We start from the raw sequence: 22221 nt of genomic DNA on the forward strand, positions 1-22221 counted from the left end.
TTCTACAGAAGTTCTTGGGAAACAAAGCAAAAGGAAATTTATCTCCCAGCTTCCTTGAGACAACAGACTGTATGTCCCAAAGTAAAAAACATTTCTCCCCCACAATAAGAACAGAGAGACAGAATATATTTCAGGGTTTATTACTTAAGATGCCCCACAGAAGTCAGTGATGAATTTAGTACTGACTCCAGGACATCAGAATCTAATGCAAGACATTTTCATTTAATAAATTCTAATCAAGTACAAGATCAAAGTTCTGTCTACATACTTGGAATGCCTAATGTTGTGTTCACCACATCAGGCTACCTGACATTCAGGATGAAAACCAAGATAACCCTAAGGAAGTACTAGTCATTAACATTCCAAAAGACACAGCCAAGGATGCACTACTGAAGGATGTGTTTGAGTGGATAGTTTGAAAAAGCACTGAATTTCAGAGAACCCCCTCCCAGGAGGTGGAAGAAAAGGCCAAACACTGAGCAGCTCTAAATAACCAAAACATTATAGTAAGTGAGCACAGTGAATAGTCACATATCTATTTCCCACTGATTTCAATGGGATTCAGTGTACCATATCTGATAAATTATACTGCACAGCTAGTAAAATACATACAAAAATCACATGAATATTAATGGCCATTTCTCTTTAACTCATAATGCTATAAATAGTATTTTGTATTTTATATTGATTTTAGAGCACTTATATTATGTCCCATCAGAATCAATGAGGAGTGAAAATACAATTACTGAAAATAATTTGCATTAAGATAAATATGATTGACCTTTTAGCCTTTTTTTCATGTTTTCAACAAAACAGCTTGAGAACCAAATTTAAGTTGATAATTACATTTAAGAATAGCACAAAAGACTTGTGACATGCAGAAGCATAGGATGGACCCACAAACAAGGAGAAAATTGCTCAGGTGAATGACAAATACATGGAGAGTTCATCTCATGATTATTTTCTTACAATTTTCTTATTTTCTTTCTGTCTCCTATCAAACTTTTAATCTAAATCAAACACTGAAATCATCAGTAATTTTCTTCCCAAAAACTGGAGTTTAGATTCTATAGCATATGCTTAATCTTCTAACACAACTCCCAACAATTATATCAAAATATCAAATAAATTAATTTCAGTCAAATTTAAGGGCATGAATAAAATAATAACGCTACTTAATAAACATGTCTATGAAGATTCTGTAATTGCCAAGAAAAACAAAACACACCTGAGAATAATCATAAACAAAACCAAAGTTGCTAGCTTGTCTCATTCAGGGTGATAAGAAAAACAAGAAAAAGAATACTGACAGAAAGGTAAATTACAAATAGTAAAATATATCAACACACCATTTTGTAGTTCTGTCACAAACATACTAATGTAAATGCTAAGTTTTTTCATGCAGGACATGAGCATATTAACTTCAGAACCAAAGACTCTCCCCCTTGTCTTCCAAAATATTAATACTGAACTAATATAAGTGTATTTTTTACTGCAAAGGAAACATTTTCCTTACAATTCTTAAAAACTTAATCATGTCTCTTCTACCTCCTGCGTTTTTAAAGCACACAAGTGCTATGGGGTGTTTTTTACAAACTAATGAGATTAGAGACTTACGTTATCACTATCTACCAGTAAAAGTGAAAATGTGTCTCACTGGACTTCAGAGCAGAGGGTTTCAAGTATTATACATCTTAACAGTATATTTCATTTGAATGTACAGCAACAAACTGCACTGAGGTGAGAAAACAACACACAGGAAAAAGAACTTTAAAAAAAAATCACACTGAGATGATGTATGAAGTATAACTGGGAATTTTGAAAGTACTGTTCTCCAACACAGGATTTAACCTTTACTGAAAGAAGACCAAGGAGCAAGTTTCTCTGACTTTACAACAAACGTTACACTATGTTCCACTTTAGCACTGGTGTCTCAAAATTAATTTGAGGTAAACACAGCTGCAATGTAACTAAAAGCTGATTTATATTGTCATCATTTGGCTTCAAAGCGCAAACCGTTCCTTTCGTTAAACCAAATCCACCATAAATCGCAATTTCACTACAGGTGAATTACAAATCCCATGTGTACACCTCTCCATCCACTCACTCACTTTTACTGCAAATAAGAAGATGGACCATTCTCAAAGACAAATCTGGACTGGCACAACTGATGCATCTTTCCATAAGCCTTACTTATGAGAGAATATTGAATCTGGTGTACCCTTGCTCATATCTTCAAAAGTGGTGATTTCATAGACATCACTGGATTAAATACCAAAGAATGCATGCTACTTTCACAGTTAAATATGCTGTGTGAGGTAAAATAAAGATTAACATCACTGAATCATTCCACAAAAAAGTACAAGTCAGCTGCTTGGAAAATACAGGTTGTGATGCCCTGTGTATGGTTTTCCAAGGATTATGATGCTTCACCTGGTGCCAGACCTAAACAATTTAGTTATGCAACTTTGTAAAACAATTGCTTAACTCAGAAGTGGAAACATCTGTGGTGGGCTGACCCTGGCTGGACACCAAGTGCACATCAAAGTTGCTCCATCATTCCCGTCCTCAGCAGAACAGGGAAGAGAAAATAGAACAAAAGGCTCCTGGGCTGAGGTAAAGACAGGGAGAGATTGAGCACCAATTACCTTCTCGGGCAAAAAGGGCTTGACTTGGGGAAATTAGCTTAATTTGCTGTCAATCAAATCAGAGCAGGATAATGGGAAATAAAGCTAAATCTTAAAATACCCTCACTCATCCCTGCTTCCCAGGTTAACTTTATTCAGGATTTTCTCCATCTCCTCTTCCCCAGTGGCACAGGAACTGTAACACCTCATGATGTAGAGCCTGAATTTTCTTGGCTGAGGGCATCTGCTCTGAAACCTGAGGCACATCCAGACACAGATAGATTCACTTGAAGGGCTGGGGTTTTAATCTAAAGATTCCAAAATAGGACTAGCTAGCCTGGTTCTATTTTACACTAAGAGCATTTCATACTTGTGAAATATTATATAGGAGTGTTCAAGTGGGCAGATATTGTGAAGTCAAAAAATGGCTTCAAACTAACCTCTTCCTGAGCCATTAGTACAGACAGCAGGAAACAGTAGAGAATTGAACCACTTTGTTCACCATTGCAAATGGTATTACCAAAAGGAGAGAATAAATTTAGAGATGGCATGGAGCAGCTCTAACTCTCAATAAGGAACAAAGTAACAGTCCAGTTCCAGAAATACTTTGCTACTTGAATTTCTCTTTCAGTCTCAGCTACAGGGCAAAACCCAAAGTAATTTACAATTTAGTAATATTTACAAACAGGATTTATATTTAAAATAGTAAATCTCAAAAAAAAAAAAAAGCATACGAAAGCGTACAAAGCACTGTAGTTCTGTACTCACAGTTTCTGTACCCATATCTCAAGTTTCAAGTCATGTGACAAATCCTTCAATCTCATCAGCTCAATGTTATTTTGTTCGTCTTCCTAGGCTTTTTAATACATTACAGAGCTTTTCTTCATTTCCTCTGATTTAGAACAACATATTTAAAAGGCCTTCAGGACTCACATTAACATCTAACCAGCAGCAAAATATGTCATTTTATTTTATGTCTCTTAGCTCACTGATTACAAAGTTCCATTAACTGAAAGACAGCACCAGTTCACAAAGATAACTCAAGAAAGCTCAGTGGTTTATGCAAGAAGTCCTGGCCTTTCAGGGAACTGCTGAGGCTTGAGCTGTGAGCTAGTCTTGAGAAGAAAACAAAGATTCAGTGTTGCTCATCCCAGAACCACACCACTGAATCATGTCCCTGAGCACCACATTCACCTGTGTTTTTGAACACTTCCAGGGATGATGACTCCATCTCTTCCCCAGGCAGTTTGTTCCAATGCTTGACCATCCTTTCAGGAGAAATTTATTACCTGGAAGAAGAGACCGACTGTCACCTGTCTACAACCTTCTTTCAGAAGCAGTAGCGTCCACTGAGCCTGCTTTTCTCCAGAATTAACAACTCAGCTCCTTCAGCCGCCATAGACTGCAGCCTCACACTCTTTTTCCTAATCTGTAAGAACCTGACAGAGTCGGCCTGACCCTTGCCCTTCCTGTCTTCAGATTTTATTGATCTATAGACTGCAACAGTTCACAGCAGAATCAGAAAATGCCTTTGTACCAGCACAGGAGAGGTGATCAGCAGCTGATGCTCAACATCCTGCAGTCTGCACCCAGCAGCCTCTGCTAATAACAATTGATTGGGCTGCAGACCTGGGCACTAATCCTGCTTCCACTGATTTCCAGGGGAGAATTCCACAGAGGTTTAGGAGAAGCAAGGCTGGGTTCTTTGAATGATGATATTCCATTCATAGCATTTCCTGACCTTGTGTGTCTCTCACCAGCTCTGCAAAGAGCATGGAGGAATGGCCCCAGTTACCCAGGGTTAGGCTTTTGTTCTCCCAAGAAATACAAAGGGGAAAAAGTTACAAGAACGTCTGTCAAAATAAGAGTGTTAGGAGATACACAACAAGAAGTGATGGATTATAATAAAGAAAAAAAAAAGTTATCTGAGTCTGCTTTGCCTGACAGTCTCAACATCACTTGATGGATGATTTGCCAGGGTTCACCATTTGTGAGTCATGTATCCACCTTAAGCTGTAACACTGTGGAACACTGTGTATCTCAGTGTCTAATCAGAATGGCCTGGTCTGAACAATCTCACTCTGAAAAGGGTGTACAGCAGCTTTTATTGCAGGTTTGTTATCCATGATAACATGATTCACTACTTGCAGTTCTCTTCTCAAACTTTCCTAGTTTAAATGAGAAGAATAGAACTGTGTTATCTTTATTTTCACCCTTTGGAAGGGAAGAGAAAAATATTTATTCCTAATCCATAGAAAGCAAAGAAAACTGAGGTCATTTAATCTTTAGCTGCATAATGTTAAGCCTGAAAGAAGACCTCAATTTTTTTCAAAGGTCATACTTTATAAATTCTGTATTTCTGTACCCAGTTGCTCATATCTCACTACTGCTACACATAAAATAATTGAAACCTTTTGTATCTGCACTCTTGTATTTATAATTTCTGTATCTGCTCTGCAGACTTTGCAAATTTTAGGTAAAGAAAACTGAGGGCTATCTAAAGACCAAGCATACAGTGGATGCCCTTACTGTCTAAGCAATTTAAAGAGACCCACTGTTTCAATTTACTAGATCAGACACAGTCACAACCCAAGTGATTCTGCCACAACTCAGTGCCCAAGGAAACTCTGGATCAGCATTCCTGGACAGGTTAAGGAGTCAGCTGGCAGCTTAAACACTACTTCTATTTTTGTGCTTAAAGATGGTCTTAGCAGGTAAATGGCAGGATTCTTTCCTCCTCTTCCCAAACTACTCTTGTTTCATAGTGTGACAGACTTCATACTCCAAAACTATCAGTCAATTATTGACTACATTTATATTCAGATATCTTTTAAATCATCCTATTCGTTGGTCATCTTCTGGAGCCAGGAAAGGATTTTATTTTTGCTTTAAACTAAAATGAGATGGAACTATTTGAATATGCAAAAAGAAGTCTGAAATGTGTTATCATGATTCTTCCCCCCATCAATGAAATTCACATATTTTATTTTTAAATGTAATATATTTTTGATAAAATGTCATATAATAAATACCAAATGCATGATACAGTAGCATATAAAATACACACCAAATATTTCAAAGCATAATAAATTAATGTAAACTAAGTAGTTGGTGCCAGTATGATGAATAGACTGTTTCCCTAAGGACCTGAGGGTGCCTATTTTATGCTGCTCAATGCCTGTGTGTGCATGCCCCATTGAAGTTTATTAGAGCTCCAAACACTGATGTGCAACCCTGCTGTGCACATCAACTCTTATGCCTAAAGAGTTAACCAGCCCTAAGACACCAGAGCTGCTGCCAAGTGGAACACCAAGTGGATGTGGCTCAATATGCTCTAAAAATCCAGGCATTACTCTAAGTGCCCGAGTACTAATTCAGAATGACATGTCAGTGTGTCAGACACAGCTGATGACATTTTGATGGAAGCTGAAAGCCAGAACCTGAAGTGTGATCTACAAAAGCCTCCTTCAGCCACCACCCAAATCTGCATTTAAGGAGCTGCTCTTTCTGTGTGTCTGACAGGTAAATCTGGCAACCTCACAGGACATCCAACACTGCCACCTATGATGAAGTTGGAGGAGTTGCACAGCTCCATAAAACAGATCAGAAAGTTCCTTAGAAATCTCCAAAGAGTTATGAGCTCCAACTCAAAAGATGTGCTTTAACAGCTCCTGGAGAAGGAACTCAAATGCTCTACACACCATTTCCAAGATCTGCAACTGAAACCCACAATTTGTGCTCTCTTTTTGTTACCTGTTACCTGGACTTAACCATCCCCCACCATGGCTCTGTAAAAGCAGAAGGGCTGGACTGAAAGCACACTTTTGTGTTTTTTCTGATGGATGGCTCTGCACAGCAGAGCAGGTATCTCAAATCCATATCAGGTGCATCACTCTCCCAGTCCATTGTATACAACTTCAGTGCCACATAGAATGAGTCTGAAATTTAACCTCCAAGCCATGCATGACAGTCAGGTATCCCAAAGTGATTGCTTGTGTGCCTGTCCCAGGGCTGAATCCTCTCAGTTTTGAATACTCCAGAGCTTTCCAAACTCAAAAATTAAATTCCTCTTTGGGCACTCAAAATCACAACTGTGGTTTGAACTTCTTCGTTCCACTATCTTCCTATGTCATAAGGAATTAATACTCCTGTGCAGAAGTCTCCATGGAATGCTTCTAATGGCACTTGGAGATCCTCAGAAGCAAGGTGCTATACAAGCAGAAAGCATTATTATTTAATGATTTGAGAGAAAGAATCTCTTGTTTCAGAAAAATGGGAAGGTTATAGGTCCATAAATTGCACAAACAGCCACTTAAAATATACTTGAAGGAGTACATAAAATAATTGCATTTGTTGGGGGCTTCTTTTCCTATTACTAAAAAAAAATACAGCCTGATTAGAAAAGTACAGTTTAGGCACCTATCACACTCAAAAGCTTCTCTGCAGTATAGTTTGCCTACTGCTTCAACATACAACCTGTATCACTTCATTGATGAATATTTGCACAAATTGCACTGGTTAGCTATTATCATATAATTATTTAAAAATTCCTCTTCACAAATTTTAACAAGAACAATATTAATTAAGTGGTATAGACATTCACAGTGAAACACAAAGCTCTGATGCCTATAGCACAATATTATGGCTCCTTACAACCAGTTTTGTACCCTTTTAGGGCTAAAATGTTAATGTCAATCTTTCACAATAAATTTAACTTTGCTTCCCAGCTTGACCCTCTTTTTCATACAGTTTTGTTTCAAGTGTTGTCAAGTCTAATGTAGATAAGTCTGGATTTTTAACTAGGAAATGTAGGTTTACAAAATTATCCTCTGTCCTCCCTTCAGTGAGCTGTCACCCTGTGCATATCTTACTTTCATGAATTTAATATTTTGAACACTGCCAACTTTGTCTTCATATTTCACAATATTTCATAAACATAAAGCAAATATGATGCTGCTAAGTAATAGCTTGAAATACAATCTTCTTATAGAAATATGTATGTCTAAACCAGCTTCCCATTTTATTGATTGCTCTGTGCAAAAACATGAAAGCATAAATACTAGGAGTTGATTCGTTTTAATTTCTTTGCACTTAGCCATGGCCTCAGTCTAAAGAAGGATCTAACCAGTCTGACAGTTAAAGATTAACAGTCCTGCCAGACCAACAGGCTTGACAAAGGAGCTTAACTTAATCCTTAAGGCAGTATAAGATGTCTTATGTGTATTACTGCATAGGAGCACAACTTTAATAAACACAGTGTAATGTAATTTTCAGTAGTTTTACTAATGTCAAGTATGGGATATGAAGCAAAAAATAATTTGACAGATCTATTTGTTTTCCAAGGGTAACTATTTTTTAGAGATTAATTCTGTTTTGAATTTCAGTCTCAGTGCTTTGCAAGGACTGGTATACAAAAAAGCATTTAAAAAAAAAAGAGAGAAAAAGAGACAAGCAGATGCAACCTCATCATTCACAATCATGAGGGACTCAATTTCAGCTAAACTGGCTTACACACTGGTCTGTTTCAGCTCGTTTTACCTTTGATCTCAGTCACAAGGTTTTCATTCACTTGCTGTGAACAATGCATTCAATTTTAGGAAGTTTTGAGAACTTAAATAACTATTAGGTCCTTGGACTTAGTATAACATGGATGAGATCACCTCTTGCACCTTCAAAAAGAATTAATCTTCTTTTTTTATTTGCTACAGACTGTGAAAATTAACCAACATACCTGAAAGTTCAAATGTTAGGACATCAATTTTCATGTTAAAACGATTTTTTTTCACATTATGCACTACAAATATGCTATGTCATCTTCATAACATGCTGAAAAATATACCTAGAAAGTGGCATGATTAAAAAATACCATTTCTGAGAGCTATTAATAAAGGTGATGCATCATATCATCAATCAATTTATTCTATATGAGTCTGTCTGAGAGCAGTGATAGAAGCACAGTGGCTCAGTCTCTGTTAGCACACACTCTAATTCCAGATGCTCCCAGGGCAGCCGCCTCACTCTGCTCCTTAGCAATACAAAACCTCAAAGACAGGTCTGCAGGTCCTGTGGGGTGCCTCAAATCTCAGTTTGATCTGAAGATACATGCTCTCACAGTTTACATGATGTCTGGGTATGGGATCTATCGCTCTTCCATCCTGGCAGCACTGGCAGCACTGACAGACTGACACCACCCACGCCTTGTCCTGCAGCCCAGGATGCTGCACACCCTCACGAGAGCAGGAGCATGATCCCTACACTTACAGGTGGGTAACAAGCTGTGCCAGTTTCAGATCAGCACAGCTGGGAGTAAAAGGTGATTCTAAAGCCTCATTTCACTTTCCATCTCAAAATGTCCACAGGCATAATTAAAGATCCCTGAAAGCTTTTTTGTATTACATAAACTGCTACAGATCAAAAGGGTTCACTGTGCTGGAAGAAATCAGACACATTAATAGCAAAGATACCCTCCTGGCCCTGATATCCCTCCTCCACATGTACCAGCTGCACAAAGTACCTCAATTATGCCCTTAAACCATCAGGGACACATCAACACTACCCCTGAGAAGGAATATTCAGCATATCTGTAACTAGGTTCATTGCTTCTTTGCACTGCTACTGAGACATAAAGCAGATACAGCAAAAGTGGAAAATGCAGCTCTAGTTTTGATTCTACTTGTAAAAACCAGAGCTTTTGGCTATTCATAAAAATTAAATCAAAATTAAATCCATTAATATGATAATTACACATGGAAAGAGTAACATTAAGGCTCAAAGGCCTTAAAAAACCAGTCTCTTGTTAGTGAAGATGTTACTAAATATCCTATCAGCAACAATTCTTCACTGACCAAAATAAGGATACAGTTGTCAATATTTTCAAAGCAATATATACATGGTTAGAATATCAGAAAAGACAAATGAAAATACAAACATTTCAAATTAAATAACCTGTGCATACAGAAATAGCCATGTTACAAGCAAGAAAAACCACATAGCTTCATGCTCAAACATGATTTTGTAAAGCAAAGAAATTAAAATCTTTTCTTCAGTGAGTATCTACCCAGTGAAAACAGCAGATTTTGTTCTAAGTGGTGACTCAGATGCTCTGTGAACCAAATTTAGTGTCTCATTTCAAACTTTGAAAACCTGATCCACAACATCATCTATCATATTAGGCTGCAGTACAAGAAAATAATTATGAAAAATAGTCTTTTTTTGTTAAGTGTACTAAACATGTGGCAAACTAATGACCAGAATTTAAGTGAAAAGAGTACTCTCAGTTATATTCTCCAGTCATACAAGGCAAAAAATTCCTGGCAGTGTGGCAGAGGCTGAAAATGCTCCTCTGGAGCAGAGTTAGGAAGCAATCAGGACATGGACCAGGAGCTTTTTTCTGGGAGATGCAGGGAAATACTGACCATGCTCCACACAGCCAAGCACACTCCAGCAGTGCCCAGGAGTCGAGCGCAGCACTCACAGAAGCTCCATGTGAAAGCCACAAAGCCACACCAGTGTGCTGAGTCCAGGACAATAAACCCGGTCTTTCGGTCAAGCTTATTAGTTCTGGCTTAGCAACAGGCAAACTGCAGTGGCTCTGCTGCCAGAGCAGAGCCCGTGCATCTCCAAGCAGCTCAAAGGGAGGGCAGAGTGTGCTCCTGTCTGCTGGCAAAATCCCATCCTGACATATGCTTAGACATCATGTCAGCTGGCACCGGGCAAGCCCTCACTGAAGGGCTGGGTATTATGTACAGTCCCATTCATGGCCGAGGGAGTTCTCAGGGATAATGTGAGCAATATTATAACAAAGTGTCTCATTCTTCCTCAGGCTCATGAATCACTATTAAAAACAGAAAGAAATCTGGAGCGGTGTTACAAAGAGAATACGTAAGGAGGTGAAAAAATGGAAATAGCAGTGACTTTGTTACAGGCATTTTGTTTGTAAAATGTATTTAAGATAGTTAGCAATAACATCAACAATGACCAATTTATGGAATATAAACTCTAAGAAAGAAATTACCTAAATATAACATTTAGTGTTTTATCATGTTTTTTTTTTTAAACAGGAGTTCACCTGCAATTATCCAGACACAGGCAGATGAGCTGAGCAAGGACAGGCAGTGCTAACTCTGCAATGCTTCAGCAGCTGCATTCAGAACACTGGCTGTATTTTGAGGTTTTATGTTTCTATTTTAGAGACAACCAATACGCTGAGATGTGTAAAACTAACCCTTTTGCAGTAGCATTAGGACTAAAACGGACAGCAATCAAATTTAGGAGCACATGTGACATTATTTTAATCTCCATGGATGAAATGAGGCCAAGTGTCAGAAGGACTGACCCAAAGATGTCACACTGAAAGCTCTAAGAAAGCAACGAAGGGACAGGACAGGTTGTGCAACAGCACATACTCCCTGTGAGCCTCTGAGCTCTGCACTGACTGAGGATAAAGCTGGGAAAGCACTGCTTCCATGTATTTGGGCAAAAGCTTTCTCATAAGGACCATGGACAAGTCTTGGAAACCACGTTTTCTCAACATGCCTTTGCTGTGGCTAAAGGTTCGGTCTCTTCAAATACAACGTGTACATAATTTGATATTTGTTAGAACACCAAATGCAATTTCAGTCCTTGGCACCGCACTTGAGAACTGCCCAGATGTGTTGTTGGTGTGTCCTTACCACTATTCCCCAGGCACTCCATGTAGCTTCCGCCTATCTTGACCTCCAAATGCTACAGAAAGCACAGAGCAGAGCCAGCCCAGCTCCAGAGGAAATGTGGCTGCCAAAGACCAGGATTTACTCACTCAGATACAGCGTGACTATTCTGCTTTCAAGCTAACAAGGCTGTCTCAAACTACACCAGGCAGACTCACTGACCCAGCCTCTGCCAGCCTTGGAATCTCTGCATCACTTCATCAGCCCACAGCCACATGCTACCTTCCGTCTGCTGTGTCAGCTGTGGTTGTTTAAAATATACTCTTAGATTATTACATCCCTCCCTTTATTACATTTGGTGTGTACTATGCATGAAATATAATAGAGCTGAAGCAGAAAACATTGTATCGTATGACAAGAGGGATTGAACTGAAAGAGAATAGGCATTGTCTGGATATTAGGAGAAACTTCTTCACTGTAAGTGTGGTGAGGCCCTGGCACAGGCTGCCCAGAGAAGCTGTGGTTACCCCATCCCTGGAAGTGTTCAAAGCCAGGTGCTACAAGGCTTGGAACAACCTGGTCTAGTGGGAAGTGTCCCTGCCCATTGTGGGGCGAGGACTGAAACAAAATAATCTCTCAAGTCCCTTCCAAGCCAAACCATGGCAGGGTTCTAGGATTCTGTAGTTATGTGCTTCCTCAGATGCTGTTTTGTACAAGCCACAAGCATGAAGTTCATCGAAATGAACAAAAGTGTGTCCACAGAGAACAGTAAAGCAGGCAAGAAAGTTTAGAAGAGAATGAGCCTGGCTGTAACTCATGTCACTGCCTGCAAAAGAGTCTGGTATCTCAAGCTGGGAGAAAACGTTCTAACTTCATGCAAGCAAACTGGTAAGCAGCATACACAGTGATGAATGTGGTCTCTAGAACCCTGTTTCTCAGTCAGCCATTTCTTAAACATAACAAAAGTTCCTTTAACTTTCCTGTGCACAAGGCTTGGTACATTTTCACAAATTTGCACTGTGGAATTTTTCTTTTCTTTAGAGCTAGCTACTTAGACTGATGCTCTGCTGCTATTACACCTACTTTTATGACTTGCTATAGCTGTGGGCAACATATATTTTAACAGTACAAAATTTACACAGTACTTTGTTTCTGCAATTTAACATCATGCCAATACCTGAGGATGCTAATAACACACTAGATGCAAAATATATTATTTGCTAAACAAAAATGCACATTCCAAATATACTGAATATTTATTGGGAAACATTTTCCTCTTCCAGGTTATTTCTAACTAAGCCATCCATTCTGTAATGGAAATTTTTTGCAGCTGCAATGAATTCCTAACATGGTGTATTCAACAAGACACATATTTACATATTCTTCTTCTGTGTTACTTACAATAGTCCATATTATTAAATATAAATTAAGAAAACCTGATCTATGCTGCCTATTTACCATATAAACCCATTACTATTCCCTTATCTTGGACAATGAACACTTTATACTACACTGCCATTGTGAAAAAATATTCTACTAATCTATTAAATGTATCAGTTTTCCCTCCCTGTGTTTTAAAATAATCCAATCTTTTTCTGAAGTTGTCTCACCAGGTTTCAGTAAGGATTCAGTATTCACTACTGCATGTAATAAACACAGCATGTTTCCCTTCCTTCCCAGACACAGTGTTACCAGATTCGCCTAACCCAGTTCAAATGTGCTGGATTCTCTACAGCAATGTGTACGGGTTCCTCAGTGCCCAGCTCTGTCTTTCATATGGACTACCAAGGGACACCTCAGAGCTCCACTTCCCCAGCTGCATTTTGCACTTCTGTTGCAAACAAACACTCCGAAGGCAGAAAGCTTCAGCCTTGACTAGTTCCCTCTCCTCCTATGTGACTCCTATTTTTTACTGCAATTGGTTATTTTTGGATTGACAAGAGAGAACAATTAACAGCAGGTTTTGAACTGAAAGTACTTGCTTTTCCAGCTGACAGCAAACCTTAGTGGTTAACCCAGTGTTAGCACTTCAGGTTTTAACTCTTAGAGAAAGAGTGATGACTAATGGAGATTGCGTGGAGATGAGGCAAAACAGAGTGAGGTTAAATACCATGATGCTTCACCTCACCTTCAAAGTAGCTTTTGTGCTGTCACATCTGCTTATATCAGCACCAAACGACTGCTGATTTGATCATAATTGCCCTAATTAGAAGTTCAATTAATGCACTGAGTTCTTCCTATCAGTGCCACCTCAGCACCAAGGACGAGCACACAGTGTTACAGAGCAATGCAGGTTACAGTCCTAAGGAAGGTCACTGGGAAAAGGAAACTACCTGCAATCCACTGCTTTGAGGAAATCACATAGTTAGGATGCCACTCAATATCCACTTATGCCCCAGGACAAGCAGAAAGGGAGAATTTAAAGAACTCTATTGAGAGATATCCATCAGCTGTGAGCAAAAATTACATTTCCTGTCATTGAAAACCTCATTTAGTTCAGACTTGCTTCCACCAAGGATTAAGAACCTTCAAAAGAACACTTTGTCTTCACAGGAAGATGAAAATAGCCTAGAATGCTCACAGTGAAAGATCATGTGAAAAAGAAGTTCACAATATAGCAACTTTAAATGGTTATCAAATATAATATACTTCAACACATACTAAAAATACAAATGTGGTCATTGAAATTAATGCTGAAAGTGAAGAGAAAAAAAATTACGGAGTTTTGCATGAGAGCTGAACAAATTTCACCAGTAGACAAAATATCACCAATTCCCTGCCTGAAAGTACTTTGCAAATCCACTGAATTAAGAATTTTGTATGTTCACAAAAGAAGACAGGTAAGCAGACAGGGAAACAGACAGCATCCACATATTAAAATATTATCTGTATGATATTCATAAAACCAAAAGGAGCGTATTTACTCATTCTTCATAAATTTCATTTACTCTTCTTTCATAAATCAGGATAATTTCTGAAAAGTTCATATAATCCAGAATCAGTAAAAAAAAAAGTGCAATAATGAACATCTTCATGCTTCTGCAGTTTTTCTTCTACAAAAAAAAAGAAAAAAAGAAAAGCAAAAAAACCTGTAAAAAATCCACCAAACGAACACTCTGTTTTGGTCAGTTGCAAAAATAAGATAACATATCATGACCAATATCAGATATTGCAGTGAGATGTGACTTTTTTAAAATGTGAGAAAATTAAAACACAATTCTGCATCAACTGTCAACCTGAATACCTACTACTTATGTTTTTACTGAAATAAATCATCAATATCTTGTGAAACAGTCTCTGAAATAAACTTTTTGCTTCAGTTTCTATGAAAGAATAAGGCTATATCACAAAATGTCACAAATTACATAGGGCAAGATCTTCACCCAGTATAAACTCCAAAACATTCTCTTGTTTTCAGTATTACAACAATGATTGTCACTCCTTTATCTTCCCAATCACCAGGAAATGATCAGAACATGGATAGTTTGTGGTTGGGCAGGTTTTTATCCATCATTCTACATTAATGAACATTTACAACATCATGCACTAGATGCATACCAAGCATCTTCCAGTTTTCAGGGACATTTCAATATTTAATAGTACCTGTGCTCTTTTGAGATGACTTTTTAAAGCAACAGATGCTGACTTCTGCCTGGACCATTACCCCTGCTAGATTTAGATTTTATCTTTAACAGCACTTGTTTTAGAAAGAATTAGGCAATAGTGTTAACTGTAAAATATGACTTGCTTATTATCCTAGTTAACATCTCTCTCAAGCACACACTGGAGTCAGAATTCTACAAAAGATGGGTCCAACAGAACACAGCCTTTTTCATAAAATAAATATATAAACTGCACAGCACCTGATATATGTAAACATTTAAAAATATTTCAAGATATTCTAAGTAGAAGCAGTGCTATGCTAGAACGACTGGTTCCTTTCAGACATGCCAAGCAACCTGGAAAACAGGAAGATGTACTATAATTTGCTGTCATTGCTGTGAGCTCTGTATTGCCCTCTGTGAGCAGCTAGTGCACACAGAAACTACTAAAAATTTTAGACAAGGATCACCAAAATGAAGGTAAGCCTGAAAAAGCACACTACTGCAGTACCTCAAAAGTAAGAAACTGTAAAGCACAGGACAGTCATTACTTAAAAGCTGTGTAAATCTGGAAAAACAATTGTCTCTGCTCCCTGTGTGTAGATATTCAATTATGTTTCCTGACAGTCATGGTATTTTTTTTTAAGATGACAACTTTATAAGGATTTAAATAAACCTACAGCTTATCAGTGGTAGGTAACTATGGCACCTAAAAATACAAAAAGCCAGGCAGCCAAGAGAGCACTGAGCAAAGGGCGTTTTGGACTCCCACCTTGCCCAGGTCTCAGACAGATGGAAGAGTCCCCAACAAGGTTATTCTAGAATAAAGTCTCCCCCTTGTGGATCTCTCACATAATAAAAACTCCATCAAATCCTTAATTGTGTAATAAAGTTTGTGTTCCTTCCTTTGCAGGTAAGAATTTCAGTGGCAAATATGAACATGTAATGAAATCATAGTACATGGTTTACATAACTCTGTGGGCTTGATCCCACCTCAGGCAACACAAGCTGTTTTGCTGTAAGATACATTTTGGTTCTGTGATAAATTCATTAAAAAAACAATAAAACCTTCAAAATAATTTGATTCCTTCTCAACTCTATGTTTAGTTATGAAGGCTGGTTTAGTGAAGCCCCTCAAAACTATCCAGCCCCAAACTGTCAATGGTTTAGTGAGGTAAAAATTAAAATTCCAAACTCATTTGACTTAATTACTAAAAATAATATAAAGCATGGCAAGATTCCCATCTGATTTTAAGTGCACAAAGTTTACTATCCCAAAAAAAGTAGTTTCACCCAAGAGCAACTTCTTGCAACTCAGAGATTAAGGAGCTATAGCAGCACTATTTGCAGAATGACTCTTCCTCAAACACTTCATTAACTACACTATTCTCTGATCTGCATTAATTTAGAGCGATCATCAAGATTTCTTTGCATATGATAATTCACATTATCATAAATTAAGAAATCATTGTGATCACTTAAATTATCATGCTGATCTCAATTTGCTCTTAAGGTATTTAAAAGTATTTCTAATAAATCATACATTTTGACTGCAGGATTGATTTTAATTTTTTTTTATTTTCTAAGGAACAAAATCCTTGATGGCTTGAAATATTATTCAATTACATACGTGACAAACTCATAATTTATTTGCAGCACCAACTGTTGAGTCAATACTGCGTAAAAAGCCTTTTAACTATCCAGAGACGTTCTCACATTCATTTCAGAATCGTAATATAATGGTTAAATATTTATTTCTTGCAAGTTCTGGAATAGTGCTAGGTTTCCTACTTTCATTAACATTCTCTTATTTGTATGCAGTAATCGCTTTAAAAATATTAGCATTGTAATTTCTTGCTAGCACTATGATAAATCAACAGAAAGGCTTATCCCCATGCCTCCCCAAAGAAGAGCATAACTCTGCTTCCCTCAATGCCAGTGACAAAACCTCTTTAATTTCAGGATAACACCCACAGAATTCATGAAAGATGTCACTTTGACAGTGTAGGACTCTTGTCCTTTCTAACTGCAGACAGATGCAGCAGCTAAGCAGAGCTATACTCAAAGTGCCTCTGTAGGAGCCAACAGCTCCTTGAACTAGAACTTCTTCCCTTTGTTTCAGTCCTTGACCTCTCAATAACAACTATCAGCAAACCATATTTTCTCTTCAAAATCTGACATTTTTTTAGGATATAACATCTAGCTATTGGGAACAAAAAGAGATATTATTTGTTCATTTCAAACATCCATCAACAATGTCTGTCAACTGCTGTTACTGTGGGACATGCAGAGGTGAAACGACAAGGATCCACTTGAATCTCTGAATCCAAAGCATTTCTGATATTTTTTTGTTCCAAGAATTCAGCTCAACAAAAATTAAGTATGCACTGCTAAACTGTGAAAGGCTACTAAAGCTAAGTACAGGGGTTCTGATCTGTGATGCTTGACTCATGGAAAAATGGGCTTGCAGGAACTATGAAAGCAAAGACTAGAAACTCATGCAAAAAACATCTTCAACCTAGAAAAAAAAAAAAGACATTTTACTCTATTCTCAGAGACTGCCTGCTTATCTTGACAGTATGGATGAGGAACTACAATTCTTACTGAATATAAAATAAAAGGAGAAAAATAATTGGTAATTATAATATTGCAGGCTATATTTCAAAACCATTGTTACTGAGTACTAAGTGCCCAGATTTTCTGGCAAATAGTCTCCATACAGATCATCCAGCACTACTAAATGAGCTGTATTGCTAGTAGTGACAGACATTTGTAATACATGATATTTCACAATGAGGATAATTGTTAAATTTTATCCCTGAAGAGAAACATCTTTACTACCACATCCTTACACAGCTCATGTGTCAATACTCACATAGTGATTATGGATCACTAACTTCAGTAGCTGGCAGACAGCTCCTACATATATGTGCATACTTACTCTCATTAAATGCACCAGAATGGGTACAACACCACGAACATGAAAGGAGATTTTCCTGTTAAAGCAAATTATGGGATCCAGAAACAAGCACAAGAATGATCCAGACATTCAGTCTACTGCTACCTGTTACTCATGCATGAACCAAGGATGATTTCTGTATAATGGTCATTCAGTTTCAGGTCATTCAAGCTGACAAATAATTCCAAGATTCTATATGGGAAATTAAGGAAGCCACACTGTGAAAAATCTACCATTCATTGTCATTTCACACCATCACCTCTGTGCTATCACAGTAACATGTACCATTGCTGAATTCATTGCTGCCTTACCCTTGCAAGCCTGTTGTCCTCAAACAACAGATACTCCTCATCTCCTTCCAGACCTCCCCGTCTCTTCAAAATCATGTCTTTTTCACAGCTACAGAATTTTACCTTGCTTTCTTCCTGCAGCTCTCTTCACATTCCTTAAAACTTCCCCAATTCCCTCATTTCACTTGCTATTCAAGCTGTCTTCTCTGCAGTTTCCAATGTCCCACCCAAACCACAGGTTCTCTCAATATGTCTCACCATTCCTCAGTTCTTGCTCTCCCTGTTCTCTCACCATCACCAATCTTTCATCCTTCTTTTTGCAAACCATGAATTTCTGTGATTTTTTGCATTCTCCATTTTTTATTATGGATGAAACCTATCTATTCTGGGATTGTAAATCCATGACAAGTACATGGACTACCAAATGAAATTACAAAAATAAATACATTATTAAGAGACAAAGCGCCTTTCTCCCCTGTCTCCTTACGGTAATGCAGGGTCCTCACTGCTCTGTATACCACAGTGGCACAGCTCTCTGCATGATCTCGTGTGCATATAATTCAGACAAAGCAAGCAGGGAACACAGCAGGGATAGCACAATATTCTTTCTGACCCACAGAAGTTAGGTGGAAAAGTTATTAAACCTTCAGGAGATTATTACTGTGAGGCATGAGCTGTGTGAAATGAAATTCAGAAATAGAGTATCTGTGGGGTTTGGGCCATATTACAATATATTAAAAAACCAAAGGATCATCTTTCTCCATGTTTCCACAAGGAAACATGAAAATTATGCTGGAAAATAACATATCAGTGATTTTAAGTATGGCTGGTTAATGAGGGGTGTTTGTGAGTCTGGAGAAACCAGCGTGAGGTATTATCAGAATCAGAAGACTACTCACACATGCATCCCAAAAAGCCCACAGATGTCTTTTCAGTTACTGCTGGATATAACAACCATGAACACATCTATCTACACCTATCATACAGTCACGTTCAAGAAGAACAAAAGAATTACAACAGTACACGTCAGACAGTAGGAAGCCCATGGCCAAACTTGCTTTTTCTATAGGCATTACATCTGAGAATTTCCAGGAGAACCATGTAAGAAAGCAAATAAAGCCTACAAGGCACCATCATGTGTTATTTTTCTGTGCTAAGAGCCCTACAGATAACTCTTGCATAGAAAGTTATGCCAGAAGGAACAATAAAAACCTCTGTATATCAAAGTCACTAGGACCTTCACACAGTACCTCCAAACTGAGCCCAGTAAGTTGTCTGACAACATATCTTTCAGGAGGTTGTCAGTCTGGATGTGAAAACATAAGAAAGTTGTGAATCCTCACTCCTCTTGTTTATTTTTAAAGTAAATTTTTACTGCAAGATGTGTGTGCACTAAACAATATCTGGGGTTTTGGAAGAGGAAGACCTTGAAATTTCCAGCTGAAAGCAACAAACCAAACACCAAACAAAAAGCAGAGGAATCTGCCCCCTAAGAAAACTACTGAAGCTTGAGTATCTCTTTGGCATAGATGTGCCACCTTGCTCACTTTATGTCACTACATCAGTCCTGTGAGCCATCAAAGCTTAGCCTGCCTATCTCTGGTAAACAAGTATTATAGTCTGACAATACAGCCTGGTAATTCCTCTGTCAAGGGGAGGGACATCATTTTGCTCACCATTAAAGTGCCCCAAATTTCTAGAATGGAAACTACGGGTGACAACTTCTGCTTCCCAGAAGGGGGGATGAAAAGGTCATTTGTGCAGGAGACTTTTTTCATTTTTCCTATGACAAAATGAGCTAAGAATAAACACCTACCTATTGACTTTGCCCTCCAGTAAATAAACCTCATTCTTTAACTCTTACTAATATCATCTTAAACATACATTTGTACTGTACCTAGAGCATACAACATTAAAACCACTTCATCTTTCCCTCCCCCTTTCTACTGTGCAAGGGAGAAGAGAAGCAGCGCTGCACAAATACCCAACCGCGGGCTGAAGCCCGGCTCCTGACCCCGGTAATTCCTACTCTTGGGCCAGGCTAAGCCTGGCAGGCAGCGAGGCCGGCAGGGCACGTCGACCCCGCCGAGAGGAACCGGGCACCTCACGGGGGCAGGAGGAGAGCTCGGCAGCTCCGGGCTCGGTGCCCCCGAGGGGGCCGGGAAGGAGGGGCGGTCCCGCGGCTCACCTTGTGCTCCAGGACGCTGATGTAGCCCTCCAGGAGGCCGGCCCCGACGGGCAGAGCCGGGTGGCGCTGGCCGCGTTCGGGCGGGCGGCTGGGCACCGCCGCCACCTGCTGCTGCCGCCGCCGCGGCTCCGGGTGGCCCCCGCCGATGCCGATGCCGCCGTACATGAGCAACAAGCTGGTGCACATGGTGGTGAGCGCCAGGCAGACGGCCAGCCCGTGGCGCTGCGGGGGGCAGAGAGAGAGCCGGCTCAGCGGGCTCCCCCCGCCTCGGGGCCCGGCGGGGCGCGCCGCTTCCCCGCCGGCGCACCCGCAAGTTTCACCCGCCACACACACCCGGCAGAAGTGCGAGGAGAGAACTGGGGAAGCCCCTCCGTCCTCCTCCTGTCCCCTCGCCAGCCCGCTCCCGTGGCTCCCTCCTTCTCCCCCAGCCCTGCTTCCTCGCCTCTTCTCCCCTCCGTGCGCCCGGCTACCCGGCGTCTCTCATTCCCGTGCCGCCGTCCCCTTTGGGCAGCTCATCCGTGCATTTTAACGAGTGTTAGGGACTGTAGCGCTTCCCCCCGCCCAGATACCTCCAGCCTCGTCCTTTAAGCAGATCGGTTTTCTGTACGCTCCTTAAAACGCACACACACACAAAACCCCCAAACCACGAGCAACACGAATAAAAGAAAGCAGGCGGAAAGTTCTTGGTCGCCGCCACCAAGGTTCGGTCGCCTTCGCGCGATGCCGGAGAGCCGCGGGGATGCAGCCCGGCGAAGGCTGGAGCGTGTGCAGGGTGCCCGGGGCAGCTCCGCTCCGCGCCGCTCCCCTGCTCTCCTCCCCGCCGCCGGAGCCGGGATGAGCCGTGCCAACAATGCACTTACCATCAGGGTCTTCATTTTGTGCGCCTCCCGGCCGCCAGTCCTCCCGCTCCCCGCTAGGCTCGGCATGGCGGGGAAGCCGCAGACATGGCTCGGCCAGGGAAGCGCCGCCGTGGCGGGGATTAGGGGGGAATTACACTCGGCCGGACCCTCGGAGCCTGCCAGAGCCGGGTCCTCGGCTGCCCCGCCTGCCTCCGCCTCCGCCTCCGCCTCCTGCTGCCGGCGCAGCGGCGACTTCAGGGCAGGTGGAAGTTAACTTCTGCCTCCGCTCGGGCGCTGCTCCGCTGCCGAGCCCGCGGCGCGGGGGGGGGCGGCGGCGGCGGGATCGCCGCGGGCACCGGGCGGGCACTGGGCGGGCGGCGCCCCGAGCGAGCAGGAGCAGGGGCTGGAGCTCCTTCCTTCCTTCCTTCTCTCCCTCCCTCTGCCCAGGCCTCTGTCCTGCTTGTGGTAGCGGGGCACGACCTTCATGTTACATTATTTGTATTTTTCCCTAGCGGAAAATTTCTCGTTCTCCCACCGCTACCTGGCTTTCCTGGAGCTGGCAGCGATCAGGCAATACTTTAAATTCACGTTAGTAAAAAAAATTGACGCCCTCAACTCCTTGTGCGGTGCTGACAATGCCCCCTCACACAGTCTTGCCTAAGCTCTAACAACCGGTTTCAAACCCTTTTGACAGAAGCTTTCTTCATCTTATAAATGAAATCTCACAGACTTGCTCCCCATGCCATCTCTCTGGTTTCTGAAGGCGGACATTTTCCCACTCTCACAAGCAGCCTTCTAAAGTTTTTTATTCTTTCTTTGTGTTAATAGTGTACAGTTCAGTTGTGAAAAGTTTATGAGACCCCAGATTGCAAATATCTTTTGCTGTGGGAATCCCACGTTTATAAATGTGCCTCTTCTACACAAGCCATTTTTAGGGTTGATCTCAACGAAGTTACTAGACTGACAGCATTAAAAAAAAATCTATCTCCTAATCATGAAATTATTTCACTTGAAACTACTCATCGAAATAGTAGCTCTAATATATGGCTTCACATCTAACCTACAGCT

General features: G+C 40.3%; 1 protein-coding gene across 1 annotated transcript in view; it reads right to left on the reverse strand.

Moving 5' to 3' along the window:
- ST6GALNAC5 (ST6 N-acetylgalactosaminide alpha-2,6-sialyltransferase 5) overlaps positions 1-21627 on the reverse strand; it is a 67498-nt gene extending 45871 nt beyond the window's left edge. Inside the window, exons 1-2 of the mRNA XM_064719955.1 lie at positions 21175-21627; positions 20315-20536 (exon numbers count right to left, since the gene is read on the reverse strand). Of these exons, the coding sequence (XP_064576025.1) occupies positions 20315-20536; positions 21175-21240 (288 nt within the window). The 5' untranslated portion in view covers positions 21241-21627. The remainder of the gene's footprint in view (positions 1-20314; positions 20537-21174) is intronic.
- Positions 21628-22221: the final 594 nt, after the last annotated feature.

The sequence above is a fragment of the Zonotrichia leucophrys genome, chromosome 8 (assembly GCF_028769735.1).
Source record: "Zonotrichia leucophrys gambelii isolate GWCS_2022_RI chromosome 8, RI_Zleu_2.0, whole genome shotgun sequence".
In the NCBI taxonomy this organism is placed as follows: Eukaryota; Metazoa; Chordata; class Aves; order Passeriformes; family Passerellidae; genus Zonotrichia; species Zonotrichia leucophrys.